Below are 14,502 nucleotides of genomic sequence, written 5' to 3' on the forward strand. Positions count from 1 at the left end.
ACCTGCACGGGTCTCTATTTCTTAGCCTGTAAAATAAAGGAGTAGATTCGTCTTCTTTGAGCTCTGAATTTACCTTTTGTTTCCCACACATGTGTTTTGTCACCACTTATCTCTTGAAATGCTCTCTTTTTGTCAGGGCCCACCAAATGTCTTCCAAACCCTGAAGCCCACACTGGTTTCTTTCATCTTTGAACTTCTATTATAATTTCTGTACTACTCAATTTATCCCTTTATTGTGTACTAAAGTTTTCTGTAATTGTTTGATTTACATATCTTGTTTTCCAAGCTTGGGACCATCCAAGCTATGTCTGTTTCTTCTCTTATTAAAGGTATCATAGCACAGGGCATGCAGTAGACGTCTAATAAATCTGAAGATTGGATGCTGTGTTTTGAGAGAAGACATCTATATGTGACACATGAAGAGCCCCAATCTCCTTAGTTTTAAATTGGTCATGTTAAAACATACAAGTCCCAGCTGCTTTTAGAAGCAATCATCTTAACAGAATAAGCTCAAAGGAAAGAATGTATTGAGCTATACTTCTGCCTCTCAGAATTTCCTTGTCTTTAGTAATTCGGAAATGTATGTATTCATATATATGTGTGTATATATATGCATATGCATATACACACATCTATATAAAGCAAATTAAATTCTTTCACCAAAATAGTAAGACTATTTCCAAGTTAGTTACTAATAAGTTAGCCTGCCATTTCCAGCACAGCTAACAATACAAATACTGTGGTTCTCACTTGGAGAAAGAAGTTTTAAAATAATCTTAAAATGACAGAGGACAGAAGACTCCTGTGTTAGAGCAAAAAGACTTCGTTACTCCCAGCACAGCAAGCCCCACGAGTATCCGCATATTTGTGTCAGTTCCCCTTGACACCCAAGTCCCACAGAGGCAAAGCAGACAGTTGCAGATGAATGCCTGCGCGCGCAGTGGGTCATGTTACAGGAGAGGAACCCTGAGTTTAGAGAACCTGAATCTTCTACAGTGGGCAGGCGCGTGCTATCTTTTGCTCCAGGGTTGTTCTTAGTAGTAAGTTTGTCTATCATTTGCTGCAAAGGGAGAAGCGATCTTACATTCTAAGGCTGTTTTCTATGTAAACATCTTTAACAAGATAGTGTGGAACGAACTGCTGTCAGGGATTAGTTCCATAAGAAGTGCAGGGATGCTAGCGATCCATTGAGAATTGTATTCCAAGAGTGTTATTCTTGCTTCTGTATAATAAACAGATCAGAAACATTTTCAACAGCTGTCCTATTAAAGCAACTTTTCTTAAGCTGTACAAAGTTCCAACATCCCTCTTTATGTGAGGCTGAAATTTGGGGTTGAGGTCAAATCAGAAATCTTTTACCTTGGGGCACAAATCATTGTCTTACTAAAATGCAAAAGAGAACTGCCCTCTAACCGTGGAGGGCTTAGTGGTTTGAAGTTGGTGACAGAGTAGCTATGTCTTTTGGAGCCCGAGAGTCTGATAGGAATGCACAGGTCGTTCTGACGAAAGGCAGCAGGATCACTTTTGTTGCTTGGGAAGTGGGATTTTGCTGCCCGTTTAGTACTAGATAATCAGGGACAGGGGAACAGCCAATCAGCCTGGGCTTCTAGCTGTGTTTGTGACTCTAGGCAGAGCATTGAGTCCAGGACACCGCACTTTCAAACATTCTAGACCAGTCAAAACATAAACAAAACAATGGGTTGGGCGTGAGCCGGACCTTGAGAGCAGCAGATAGCTGCTGAGTTCCTGTTTGCCTGCTTTCGGCCCAGGAGGAAGAACCCAGTGTTTTGGCCAGATGCTTATATCTCGAGAATCCCACATGATTCTTGTGATTAATATTGTTTCCTGTCATGTGTTCTAATTAAAAAAATGTTTAAGCTATCGTTGGGGGGGAGGAAAAGTCTGGATGCAGACTTTGATGTAGCTTTTCACTGTGGATTCTTTGGTGAGAGAAGGGTTTAAGTGAGGTGTTTTCTAAGTGTCAGGTGGCATCATCATAATCTGAATTTAAGTTTTAATTTTATCTTTTAAAACAATTCTATTTTGCCTGTATCTTTTGAGAAATCGACTAAAGGTTGTTTTCTTTTCTTTTCTTTTTTAATCAGTTACTTACAATGCGTCCTTAGATGCTATTATTTCCGGTACAACCAGCAATACAAACACTGGGGTGCTGGCACGGAGAGAGAAATCAAAAAAGCGTCTTAAAATGACGTCCTTCAACATTGCCCAGGGCATTCGTGCTTTTGATTACCACTCTCGTCTCAAGTTAATTGGTATGTAAAATAAATCATGATAACTATGAGGGACTCATCAATAGTCTGGGATGCATATCCGCACGCATGGAGCCTCTTCACCATGTTGCTTTATCGCCAGAGAGACCAACTTGAGCAGCTCACATTTTATTACGTCTGACAATGATGAATTATGATGTGCAGCGTATAGGAACTACATTGGGGTGACAAGATGAGAAAGTTCCCCAGTGCTTTAATGAGTCTTCTTATCAGAATTGGTGGGGAATGTAAAATGACATAGAGAAAGAATGCAGTGTCTGCCTTCTGCCATCTTCCTAACATCACCAAATGCTCAACCTATACATCATTTTCTTATGTGCGTGCGCACACACACGCACACACACTCACTTACTAGAGAAATGCAAAATGGAGAATGTTTTTCACCTTTCAGAATACAACTTCTAATGGTTTTTGAAAATTTTCAGATTTGTCCTTTAGCATACTAAAGGAGAGTTCTTTTTCTGATGTAAATTTTAGCTGAAGAAATAAGCGATAAAGGTTTTCAGGCATTATCTATTTAAATAAAATATTTAGGTATTTTGAAAGCTGATAATTTGATATATATGATATTAGTTCAAATATTATAAAAAAGTGAGGTATTATTTTAAAAATTAATAGGGTAGTACAGAGAATGAACATACATGGCCTACAGAATGGGTCATATTAACCCTCTTTCAAAAATTATCATTTATGTAGAGTATTGATATCAGCTAAGCAGAGTCTCTAAAATTTCCAACAGTCACAGCTGACAATCACGGTAAAAAGAGACCTTGACTTTGAACTCAGGAATATGCCAACATCAGACTTTCAAGGAGGATTGTAGATTTATTAGAGAAAGCTGGAGGAGTTAGTGAATTGAGTTTGGGAGGACTCAAATATCAACCATTGCATTGATTCATGGATTATTTCAGCCCCTTTATACTGATCGCTACCTTGTACCTGGCACAGTGCTGGTATTACATATTACGGTATGCAGTAACACTCAGGGTAAAATTTATCAGTTGTCTTACTAATTTCATACTATGGGATAAAGACTTGAAACAAGAGTGGATTCACTTCCTCTTATTGCTATAACCCTTACACTGGGTATTAATCCAAATAGGGGTCTGCCATTTATGGTGATTCCATAAATGTGAATAAGTTCAGCTCCACAGTTGGCCCTAAACAAGGGAACGACAAAGAGGGCTCTGCTGAGTTTCCCCAGACCTGAAGAAGCACTGTGCTCCCAGTTTTTGATGTGCTCCCTGAATATAATCAATTTGTGTTAAAACAAAACAAAACAAAACAAAACTATTGCCTCAATAGAGCAGGTCAAACATATATTTCGGCTGCTTATTTGCTTGCAAATACTTGATTATTTACATGACAGTGAAAATAATTGGTTTCCTTACACTTTTTCATTAATTTGGGAACTTTAAATATTGTTTTAGTTCTCTCTTACCCCTGGGATAATTTTAACGTGGTCTGCACTCCTAGGCTGTGATGGCTGTAGAGGGGGAACTTTGGGACTGGGAGAAGGATTTTCTGCCCTCCGGGTTGGGCTACTGCTTGCCTCTTAATGGAACTGTCTTGTCCTTTCACCCCATGCAGACTCCTTCTCCCCTCCACCCTGCATTTCAGCTATTTCCAGTGATAGCATTCATGCATTAGCCTGGGCTATTGGACAATGATAAGATTTTCCTTCCTTCAAGACAAGGGTGCATTAGTGCTCAGAAGGCTTTTTATCTACGTACGGTGATATAGGATGTGATATACTTGTTTCAAAAAAAAGTAGAGTATTCAAGTTATTAAAAACATTTTTTTTCTTTCTAATTCCGATTAGCAACTGCTGGCTTTAACAATGAAGTTTGCCTTTGGAACTCCTATGTTGTCTCTAAGCTGGTTGGTGTCCTTTGGGGTCACTCAGCCAGTGTAATAGCTGTCCATTTCTTTGCTGCAAGAAAACTTTTCATCTTCTCCAAAAATAAAGTTAGTAACAGTGTGCATTTAATTTATTTAGTTCTGCCTCCCCAGTTCCTATCCAAATCTATCTTTGGTCTGAAATTCCTCTTAGAGCTGGTATAGATTTTTATAATATAGTGACTTACTACTATGTTTTTGGAAATCTGTATTTTAAAAATGATACTGATGGTAATTTAGGAATAGTCCTGGGCAACTGGACAAGGTGTTTCATTAAAAAAAAATTGTTTTAAACCATGTACTCATAGATGTAATCCTTATTTTTGGGTTCTCAATAGGCCACATCTTGAGAGTTTCCAAAGTACTCACTAATCCAATAAAAATACAAAACAGAAATGGGAATGAGAAAATGTTGCTTTGAGAAGATATAGAATTCTTGTTAATTGGCACAGCCAATTAACTATTATTGCTTTTCCACTGAAGAGACTCAGTAAATTAGAAATCAAAGTTAATCTGAAGAATATCAAGTACATTAATAACATTTCAGTTAAATATATTAGCCCATTCTATTTGACAATATTGGTGCAAATTCTAAATATGGTGGAAAAAACATTGTACCAAAACCAGGTAGTCCCGGTTGTATCCTGATCACATTATTCACTACTCGTATCTCCCAGAAAAATTTCTTTATCTCTAATAATCTCATCATGTGTTCCTCTGTAAAGCTTCTGTTTTACATAATGCCTGATATAGATCCAGTTAACATGTGATAGATTTCAAGAACAGAAATCTATGAAGAGAAGAAGGATGGGCAATAGGCTTATTGGGAACAGCCTCTGAGACTTTTTCAGTGACTCTGACTTTTAATTCTATTCTAAAGTGATACTTGTATATGTGAAAATTAAATAGAAAAAATAGAAATTCATCTTCAAATCCTTAGCCTCACCCTATGCATAAGTCCTGCCAAACTTGCTTATTTTACTGAATTACCTATCAGACCGTAAATCTCCTCCCTTCACCTGAAACTTCACCACTCAACTGCCAATGCTAGTTGATTCTACCATCAAATATATTTATCAGCCTCCCCTCTCCCTCTCAACTGCCATTGCTCTAATTCAAAATCTCATCCTCTTTTGAATTATTTTTCGAGTTAGCTCATCCAAAACATTGCAAGGTTGCCTAACATGTCTCCCTTCTCGCATATGGGTCTGATTCCAATCTGCCCTTCATCCTGTTAATTAAGTGGTGTCTAAGAAAAAATCTTCAATACCTCCTCTTACCCTCATTCTAAATATCAGCTCTAAAATTCTTAAGCTTTTATATAAAGCCCTCCGCCAGTCTACCAGGCCCACCTCACTTCTTGCTTTTCTCTTCCATTCATCTGATGCTCCGCATCACACTTTGCCTGTTTCCACCATGCTGCCTCATGGCTCTGCCACGTGCCCTTCTTTCTGCCTTCAGTTCCCTCTCCTCCATTCTCAACTGGCAAAAGCCTATTTATGCTTGAAGTTTCAGACTTTCTGGAGTCTTTCAGACAGACCTAGGTGTTTCTTTCTCTGCACTCCCATTGCACCTGTGTGTCCCTCCTTAGAACATGTGTTCTATTGTACTGAAATTGTAGTTAACTTTCCTAAGTAGGGTCAGTGTCTTTTCAGCTTGTACACTTGGTATCAGTCACAGTGCTTGGCACCTTGCAGTGTTTGTTCAGTGGTTTTTTTTTTTTTTTGGCTGCATTGGGTCTTCGTTGCTGCACGCGGGCTTTCTCTAGTCGCGGCAAGTGGGCTTCTCACTGCGGTGGCTTCTCTTGTTGCGGAGCACGGGCTCTAGGTTGACAGGCTCAGTAGTTGTGGCTCACAGGCTCTAGAGCACAGGCTCAGTAGTTGTGGCGCACAGGCTTAGTTGCTCTGTGGCATGTGGGATCTTCCCGGACCAGGGCTCGAACCCGTGTCCCCTGCATTGGCAGGCAGATTCTTAACCACTGCGCCATCAGGAAGCCCCAGTGATTATTTTTTGACAGTTTGAAGTGAATACATATTACTGTGAATCTTAAATACCAAAGAAAGTCAGAATGAAGACTTTTCTGATGCCTAAGCTTTTAGTTGTTCTGTTTTCTGAGATCTTTTAGCACTTTGTTCTAACTCCCATTATTGAATTTGTTTTTTAAAATATTTATTTATTTGTGGGGTTTTTTTGGCTGCCTCAGATCTTAGTTGCGTGTGCAGGATCTTTCCGTGTGGTGTGTGGGCTCTTTGTTGCTGTAGTTGTGGCCTGCGGGCTTAGTTGCCCCACGGCATGTGGGAATCTTATTTCCCTGACCAGGGGTCGAACCGGCATCCCCTGCACTGCAAGACGGATTCTTAACCACTGGACCACCAGGGAAGTCCCCCATTATTGAATTTAACACAGCCTGACATGTATACTTGAAGGCTGTATATGTATACTCTATCTTTCACTGTATTTTGAGTGCTTAAAGACAAAGATTATTTGTTGAATTCATTTTTGTGTTTCCCAGTATCTAGCACATATTAATATACATTAAATACATGTTGAATAAAGCATATAAAATAGTGTAACTATCAACTAACCGACAGGATTCACGAGGTTTGGAACTCTCTTTTTGGGTTGTGCCATATACATAGTAGGTCCTCAATAAATCTTGGTTAAATGAACAAATCTTTTTTTTTTTTTTTAATGAACAAATCTTTATCAAAGCTAAATATGAAAGAAATAACAGATATTTTATCATTATAGAATTCCCTGAAAGGTGTTATAACTTTAAAAGCAAGTGAAAAAAATGTTCTTAGAGTCAGAATTGATTGTGTATGGCCTCTTTCAAGTCAGTTTTATCATCCTATTTTTGCTTTGACTTTTAAACCATTACATTGTAAGGAAGCTTGTCATGCCGTCTTTCACATTAGTCTAAATCCATTTCACTTCGATAAATGCATAATAATCTTAGCCTGTATGTCTTCACGACAAACAACAGAGCTTTCAGCTACCAGGTTAAGCCTTTGTTTTATTGCATAAAATTCTTTTGGATATTTTATAGGACTAGGGTTAATTTAGGGAACAGGGAAAATGAGAGAAAGCATTCTTTTTTCAAAGGGCCTTTGATTGAACCATATTTTGGTCTATGAATTGCTAAATTAGAGGATTTTCAGACCAAAGTAATTTAGATCCAAATAATTTCCTGAGACTTACTTCAGTTCTTTTTTGGAAAACTTCTCTATTGTGCTTTCCAGTGATTATTAAACAATAAGTTTATCCCTATAGCATTTGGTATAAGTAATAGTCCAATTGCATTTTGCTTTGGACTCCTAAATTGTCTCCTAAGATGGCAATCACTGATGGCAAGGCCCTGCTGGGAGCCAGTAACTTGGTCATTTAGAGGAGGAATCACCATGGGAGTAAAAGGATTTTCAAAGCCTCTGGGAAATATCTCAACCAGTGAATCTGATTAGGCTTTTCTATCGCTCCTAACTCTTCTCTCCTGGGCTACTTATCCTGATTTGGCCACCAGAATCAGATCAGTTTGTAACTTAATCTTTTGTTTGAGGTTTTGATTTTTCTCAGAGTCTGGTTTCTGTATTGTGCACCCAAGGTTGGGAAGGAAAATTCAAAGACTCTTGTGCTGGTGACTAGCTCTTACCTGTGTGTCTTCATTCCCCTTCTGCGTACCCTCTCTCCTCAACTTTCCTCTATCCATCCAGAGACAAAGCCACTTTCATTTTGTTTAAATTATGCCAAGTAAACAGATGAATGCTCTTCTGTAAAAATTACAAATGAGAAAGCATGTAGTACAAGAAGTGAATATCCCTTTTCTTCACTCCCCCTTCAAATCAATCCCTCTTCCAAGAAATATCTATTATTAACACGATGTATATTGTCTTATATTTATATCACATACTTACATACTGTAACATATTGTGTTATAATAATATGTGGTGTTATAATTTATTATTATATACTGTATACCATCCTATGTGTGTATACAAATACAAGGTAGTATTTATTATTAATTTTTATGTAAGTGGCATCACGTGAGACATACTTTCTTGCAACTTGCTTTTCCCTAAACAATATCTCCTGGAGATCTTTCAATGTGAGTATACATAGACCTGAATTTTTACCTGCTACATAGTAATTCATAGTATGGATGGTCATAATTTAATTATTCAATCACCTGTTGATTATAATAGATATTATCTCTAACCAACTGTCACACATACACACACACATTTACACACACATGCACACACACATCTTTAAGACCACATAACTAATTTCTTGTGATATGTTCTTTGAGATACATTTCTAGAAGTGATGCTATTGGGTCAACAGGGATTCAATTCTTAAAGGATGGTTTAGATGCAGGAATATTGTTCCAATTGGTATACACGTCAGAGGTGTGTAAAGGTGTTTCTTTCCCCACATTCTTGTCAATGATAGATACCATTAATGTGTTCATTCTTTTGTGAATCTAATGGACAAAAAATTAGGATGAATTTCTTCAATTATTTATTAGCCATTTATTTATATTTCTTGTTTTTTGCGCATTATCTGATCAAGCCCTTTATCCTATCAACTGGACTCGGGAATACTATCAATAGCAGTAGTTTGAAAAATATATTGATTATCCTTTATTATATATGATGCAAATATTTTGTCTCTTTCAAGCATACATCTTTTAACTGTGTTTATGTGATTTTTTTTTTTTTTTTTTTTTTTTTTTTTGCGATACGCGGGCCTCTCACTGTTGTGGCCTCTCCCGTTGCAGAGCACAGGCTCCGGACGCTCAGGCTCAGAGGCCATGGCTCACGGGCATAGCCGCTCCGTGGCATGTGGGATCGTCCCGGACCGGGGCACGAACCCGTATCCCCTGAATCGGCAGGCGGACTCTCAACCACTGCGCCACCACGGAAGCCCTGTTTATGTGATTTTTATCATTCAAAAGTTTTAAATTTTTATGAAGTTGAGTCTAAGAAATGATTTTCTTTGTGGCTCTGGTTTTGTATCTAGCTTAGGAACATGTTCCACAATTCATATTTATAGAGGTGTTCTCCTTTAGTTTCTGCTAATACTTATTCTGTTGTTGAATTTATTTTTTTGCATTTAACTTAGCAGTTTATTTTTGTGTAAAATGTTTTTTTTCTACAAATGGACATCCAAGGTTTTTTGTTTGTTTGTTTGTTTGTTTTTTTGCGGTACGCGGGCCTCTCACTGCTGTGGCCTCTCCCGTTGCGGAGCACAGGCTCCGGACGCGCAGGCTCAGCGGCCATGGCTCACGGGCCCAGCCGCTCCGCGGCATGTGGGATCTTCCCCGACCGGGGCACGAACCAGTGTTCCCTGCATTGGCAGGCGGACTCTCAACCACTGCGCCGCCAGGGAAGCCCCAAGGTTTTTTTGAATAATTTCTTTTGAAAAATTTTTCTCCCTCACTGGTTTGAAGTTCCATTGTTATCATTTGAATTTCCAGGTATACATGAATTTGTTTCTGGATGCTTTATTCTTTCCATTAGTCTATTTGCCTTTTCCTGCATAAGTACACCACTGCTTTAACCAGCATAGCTTTATTGTATGTTTTGATATCTGGTAGAGAAATTCCTACTTCTGTGGGGTTTTTTTGTTTTTTGTTTTTAATTTTAACAATCCTCTGGCATCTTATCCTTCTAAGTAAATGTTAGGATCAGTATTCATGTTTCATGAAAAACCATATTAATTTTTGGATTGGATTTACATTGAATTTGATAGGTGACATCTTTAAAATATTGAGCAAGTACACCCTGTATTTATCCATTTATTCATTTTTTAAATGCCTTTCAGAAAAGTTGTACAAAAATTTCCCATTCCTTATTGAGGTTTCTCCTGCAATTTCAGGTGGTATCTTATCATATTCTTGACTTTTATGGGAATGTTTATAATGGGATGTGCCCACTTTCTATATAACCTATACATTTAGTTTTAAATTGTAACAATTTTTTCCTAAAACGTTTTTTAACTGCCTGGTAATTTTGTATGCTCTTTTGTTGTTTGCTCATTTAGGGGATTTTGACTTTTAGCTCTTTAATTTCATATTACTTACTGCATTTTCTTATCAAATAATTCTAATACCTGGAGTCCTTGGGGATCCAAATTAGATATTTACTATTCTGATGATTCTTCGTCATGGTGAATTGTTTCTTATTGTTTCCTTTCTATGTTTGGTATCTTTTATTGTTACCTCATTTTTTGCTATTGCTAAACTATAGGCATTCTGAGGAATGAAATTGAAAATGCTTTCCTCCAGAGAAGATTTGTGTTTGTTTCTGCAGAATGAAAATGAGTAAAGCTACTGTCCTGAGGCTACTGCATTTTCCTTATTTGTTATCCTTTTAAATTTATTTATTTATTTATTTTTGGCAGTGTTGGGTCTTTGTTTCTGTGCGAGGGCTTTCTCTAGTTGCGGTGAGCGGAGGCCACTCTTCATCACGGTGCGCGGGCCTTTCACTGTCGCGGCCTCTCTTGTTGCAGAGCACAGGCTCCAGACGCGCAGGCTCAGTAGTTGTGGCTCACGGGCCTAGTTGCTCCGCGGCATGTGGGATCTTCCCAGACCAGGGCTTGAACCCGTGTCCCCTGCATTGGCAGGCAGATTCTCAACCACTGCGCCACCAGGGAAGCCCCTGTTGTCCTTTTAATTGAACAGTCTTGCTTCAGTGCCTCCGACTCACTGCTGGTCCAAGGCTTAGGCTCCTGGTTATAGTTTCTACTTTTTTATTTTTATACAGCAGGTTCAGTCTTATTAGTTATCTGTTTTATACATATTAGTGTATATATGTCAATCCCAATCTCCCAATTCATCCCACCACCACTCCCCACGCCGCTTTGCCCCCTTGGTGTCCATATGTTTGTTCTCTACATCTGTGTCTCTATTTCTGCCTTGCAAACTGGTTCATCTGTACCATTTTTCTAGATTCCACATATATGCGTTAATATACAATATTTGTTTTTCTCTTTCTGACTTACTTCACTCTGTACTAAAGTCTCTAGGTCCATCCATGTCTCTACAAATGACCCAATTTCATTGCTTTTTATGGGTGAGTAATATTCCATTGTATATATGTACCACATCTTCTTTATCCATTCGTCTGTCCATGGACATTTAGGTTGCTTCCATGACCTAGCTAATGTAAATAGTGCTGCAGTGAACATTGAGGTGCATGTGTCTTCTTGAATTATAGTTTTCTCTGGGTATATGCCCAGTAGTGGGATTGCTGGGTCATATGGTAATTCTAATTTTAGTTTTTTAAGGAACCTCCAGACTGTCCTCCATAGTGGCCGTATCCCACCAACAATGCAAGAGGGTTCCCTTTTCTCCACACCCTCTCCAGCATTTATTCTTTGTAGATTTTCTGATGATGCCCATTCTAACTGGTGTGAGGTGATACCTCATTGTAGTTTTGATCTGCATTTCTCTGATAATTACTGATGTTGAGCAGCTTTTCATGTGCCTCTTGGCCATCTGTATGTCTTCTTTGGAGAAATGTCTATTTAGGTCTTCTGCCCATTTTTGGATTGGGTTCTTTGTTTTTTTTAATATTGAGCTGCATGAGCTGTTTGTATATTTTGGAGATTAATCCTTTGTCTGTTGATTCATTTGCAAATATCTTCTCCCATTCTGAGGGCTGTCTTTTCGTCTTGTTTATAGTTTCCTTTGCTGTGCAAAAGCTTTTAAGTTTCATTAGGTCCCATTTGTTTATTTTTGTTTTTATTTCCATTTCTCTAGGAGGTGGGTCAAAAAGGATATTGCTGTGATTTATGTCATAGAGTGTTCTGCTGATGTTTTCCTCTAAGAGTTTTATAGTGTCTGGCCTTACATTTAGGTCTTTAATCCATTTTGAGTTTATTTTTGTGGATGGTGTTAGGGAGTGTTCTAATTATTTTCTTTTACATGTAGCTGTCCAGTTTTCCCAGCACCATTTATTGAAGAGGCTGTCTTTTCTTCATTGTATATTCTTGTCTCCTTTATCAAACATAAGGTGACCATATGTGCGTGGGTTTATCTCTGGGCTTTCTATCCTGTTCCACTGATCTATATTTCTGTTTTTGTGCCCGTACCATATTTTCTTGATTACTGTAGCTTTGTAGTATAGTCTGAAGTCAGGGAGTCTGATTCCTTCAGGTCTGTTTTTTTGTCCCTCAAGACTGCTGTGGCTATTTGGGGTCTTTTGTTGTTCCATACAAATTGTAAGACTTTTTTGTTCTAGTTCTGTAACAAATGCCATTGGTAATTTCATAGAGATTACATTGCAACTGTAGATTGGTTTGGGTAGTAGTGTCATTTTTCACAATATTGATTTTTCCAATCCAAGAACATTGTATATCTCTCCATGTGTTTGTGTCATCTTTGATTTCTTTTAGCAGTGTCTTATAGTTTTCTGATTACAGGTCTTTTACCTCCTAAGGTAGGTTTATTCCCAAGTATTTTATTCTTTTTGTTGCAACGGTGAATGGGAGTGTTTCCTTAATTTCTCTTTATAATCTTCTGTTGTTAGTGTATAGGAATGCAAGAGATTTCTGTGCATTAATTTTGTATCCTGCAACTTTATCGAATTCATTGATTAGCTCTAGTCGTTTTCTGGTGGCATCTTTAGGATTATCTATGTATAACATCATGTCATCTGCAAACAGTGACAGTTTTACTTCTTTTCCAATTTGTATTCCTTTTATTTCTTTTTCTCCTCTATCGTGGCTAGGACTTCCAAAACTATGTTGGATAATAGTGGCAAGAGTGGACATCCTTGTCTTGTTCCTGATCTTAGACGAAATGCTTTCAGGTTTTCACCATTGAGAATGATGTTTGCTATGGGTTTGTCCTATATGGCCTTTATTATGTTGAGGTAGGTTCCCTCTATGCCCACTTTCTGGAGAGTTTTTTATCCTAAATGGGTGTCGAATTTTGTCAAAATCTTTTTCTCCATCTATTGAGATGATCATATGGTTTTTATTCTTCAGTTTGTTAATACGGTGTATCACATTGATTGATTTGCGTATATTGAATAATCCTTGCATCCCTGGGATAAATCCCACTCGATCATGGTGTATGATCCTTTTAATGTGTGTTGGATTCTGTTTGCTAGTATTTTGTTGAGGATTTTTGCATCTATATTCATCAGTGATATTGGCCTATAGTTTTCTTTTTTTTTTTGTAGTATCTTTGTATGGTTTTGGTGTCATGGTGATGGTGGCCTCATAGAATGAGTTTGGGAGTGTTCCTTCCTCTGCAATTTTTTGGAACAGTTTGAGAAGGATGGGTGTTAGCTCTTCTCTAAATGTTTGATAGAATTCACCTGTGAAGCAATTTGGTCCTGGACTTTTGTTTGTTGGAAGATTTTTAATCACAGTTTCAATTTCATTACTTGTGATTGGTCTGTTCATATTTTCTATTTCTTCCTGGTTCAGTCTTGGAAGGTTATACCTTTTTAAGAATTTGTCCATTTCTTCCAGGTTGGCCGTTTTCTTGGCATAGAGTTGCTTGTAGTAGTCTCTTAGAATGCTTTGTATTTCTGTGGTGTCGTAACTTCTCCTTTTTCATTTCTAATTTTATTGATTTGAGTCCTCTCCCTCTTTTTCTTGATGAGTCTGGCTAATGTTTTATCAATTTTGTTTATCTTCTCAAAGAACCAGCTTTTAGTTTTATTGATCTTTACTATTGTTTTCTTTGTTTCTATTTCATTTATTTCTGCTCTGATCTTTATGATTCTTTCTGTCTACTAACTTTGGGTTTTGTTTGTTCTTCTTTCTCTAGTTCCTTTAGGTGTAAGGTTAGATTGTTTATGTGAGATTTTTCTTGTTTCTTCAGGTAGGCTTGTATTGCTATAAACTTCCCTCTTAGAACTGCTTTTGCTGCATCCCATAGGTTTTGGATCATCGTGTTTTCATTGTCATTTGTCTCTAGGTATTTTCTGATTTCCTCTTTGATTTCTTCAGTGATCTCTTGGTTATTTAGTAACGTATTGTTTAGCCTCCATGTATTTGTGCTTTTTATGGGTTTTTTTTCCCTGTAATTGATTTCTAATCTCATAGCGTCGTGGTCAGAACAGATGCTTGATGTGATTTCAATTTCTTAAATTTACTGAGGCTGGATTTGTGAACCAAGATGTGATCTATCCTGAAGAATGTTCCGTGTGCACCTGAGAAGAAAGTGTAATCTGCTGTTTTCAGATGGAATGTCCTATAAATATCAACTAAATCTATCTGGTCTACTGTGTCATATAAAACTTGTGTTTCCTTATTAATTTTCTGTCTGAATGATCTGTCCATTGGTGTAAGTGAG

General features: G+C 37.7%; 1 protein-coding gene across 1 annotated transcript in view; it reads left to right on the forward strand.

The window, feature by feature from the left end:
* The window catches only part of WDR49 (WD repeat domain 49), a 136,293-nt gene that overhangs the window by 41,106 nt on the left and 80,685 nt on the right, over positions 1–14,502 (forward strand). The window contains 2 exon segments of the mRNA XM_027123886.1: positions 2,106–2,273; positions 4,114–4,259. Of these exon segments, the coding sequence (XP_026979687.1) occupies positions 2,106–2,273; positions 4,114–4,259 (314 nt within the window).

The sequence above is a fragment of the Aethalodelphis obliquidens genome, unplaced genomic scaffold (assembly GCF_003676395.1).
Source record: "Aethalodelphis obliquidens isolate GAN/ISIS:26980383/991018 unplaced genomic scaffold, ASM367639v1 scaffold1, whole genome shotgun sequence".
NCBI classification, from domain to species: Eukaryota; Metazoa; Chordata; class Mammalia; order Artiodactyla; family Delphinidae; genus Aethalodelphis; species Aethalodelphis obliquidens.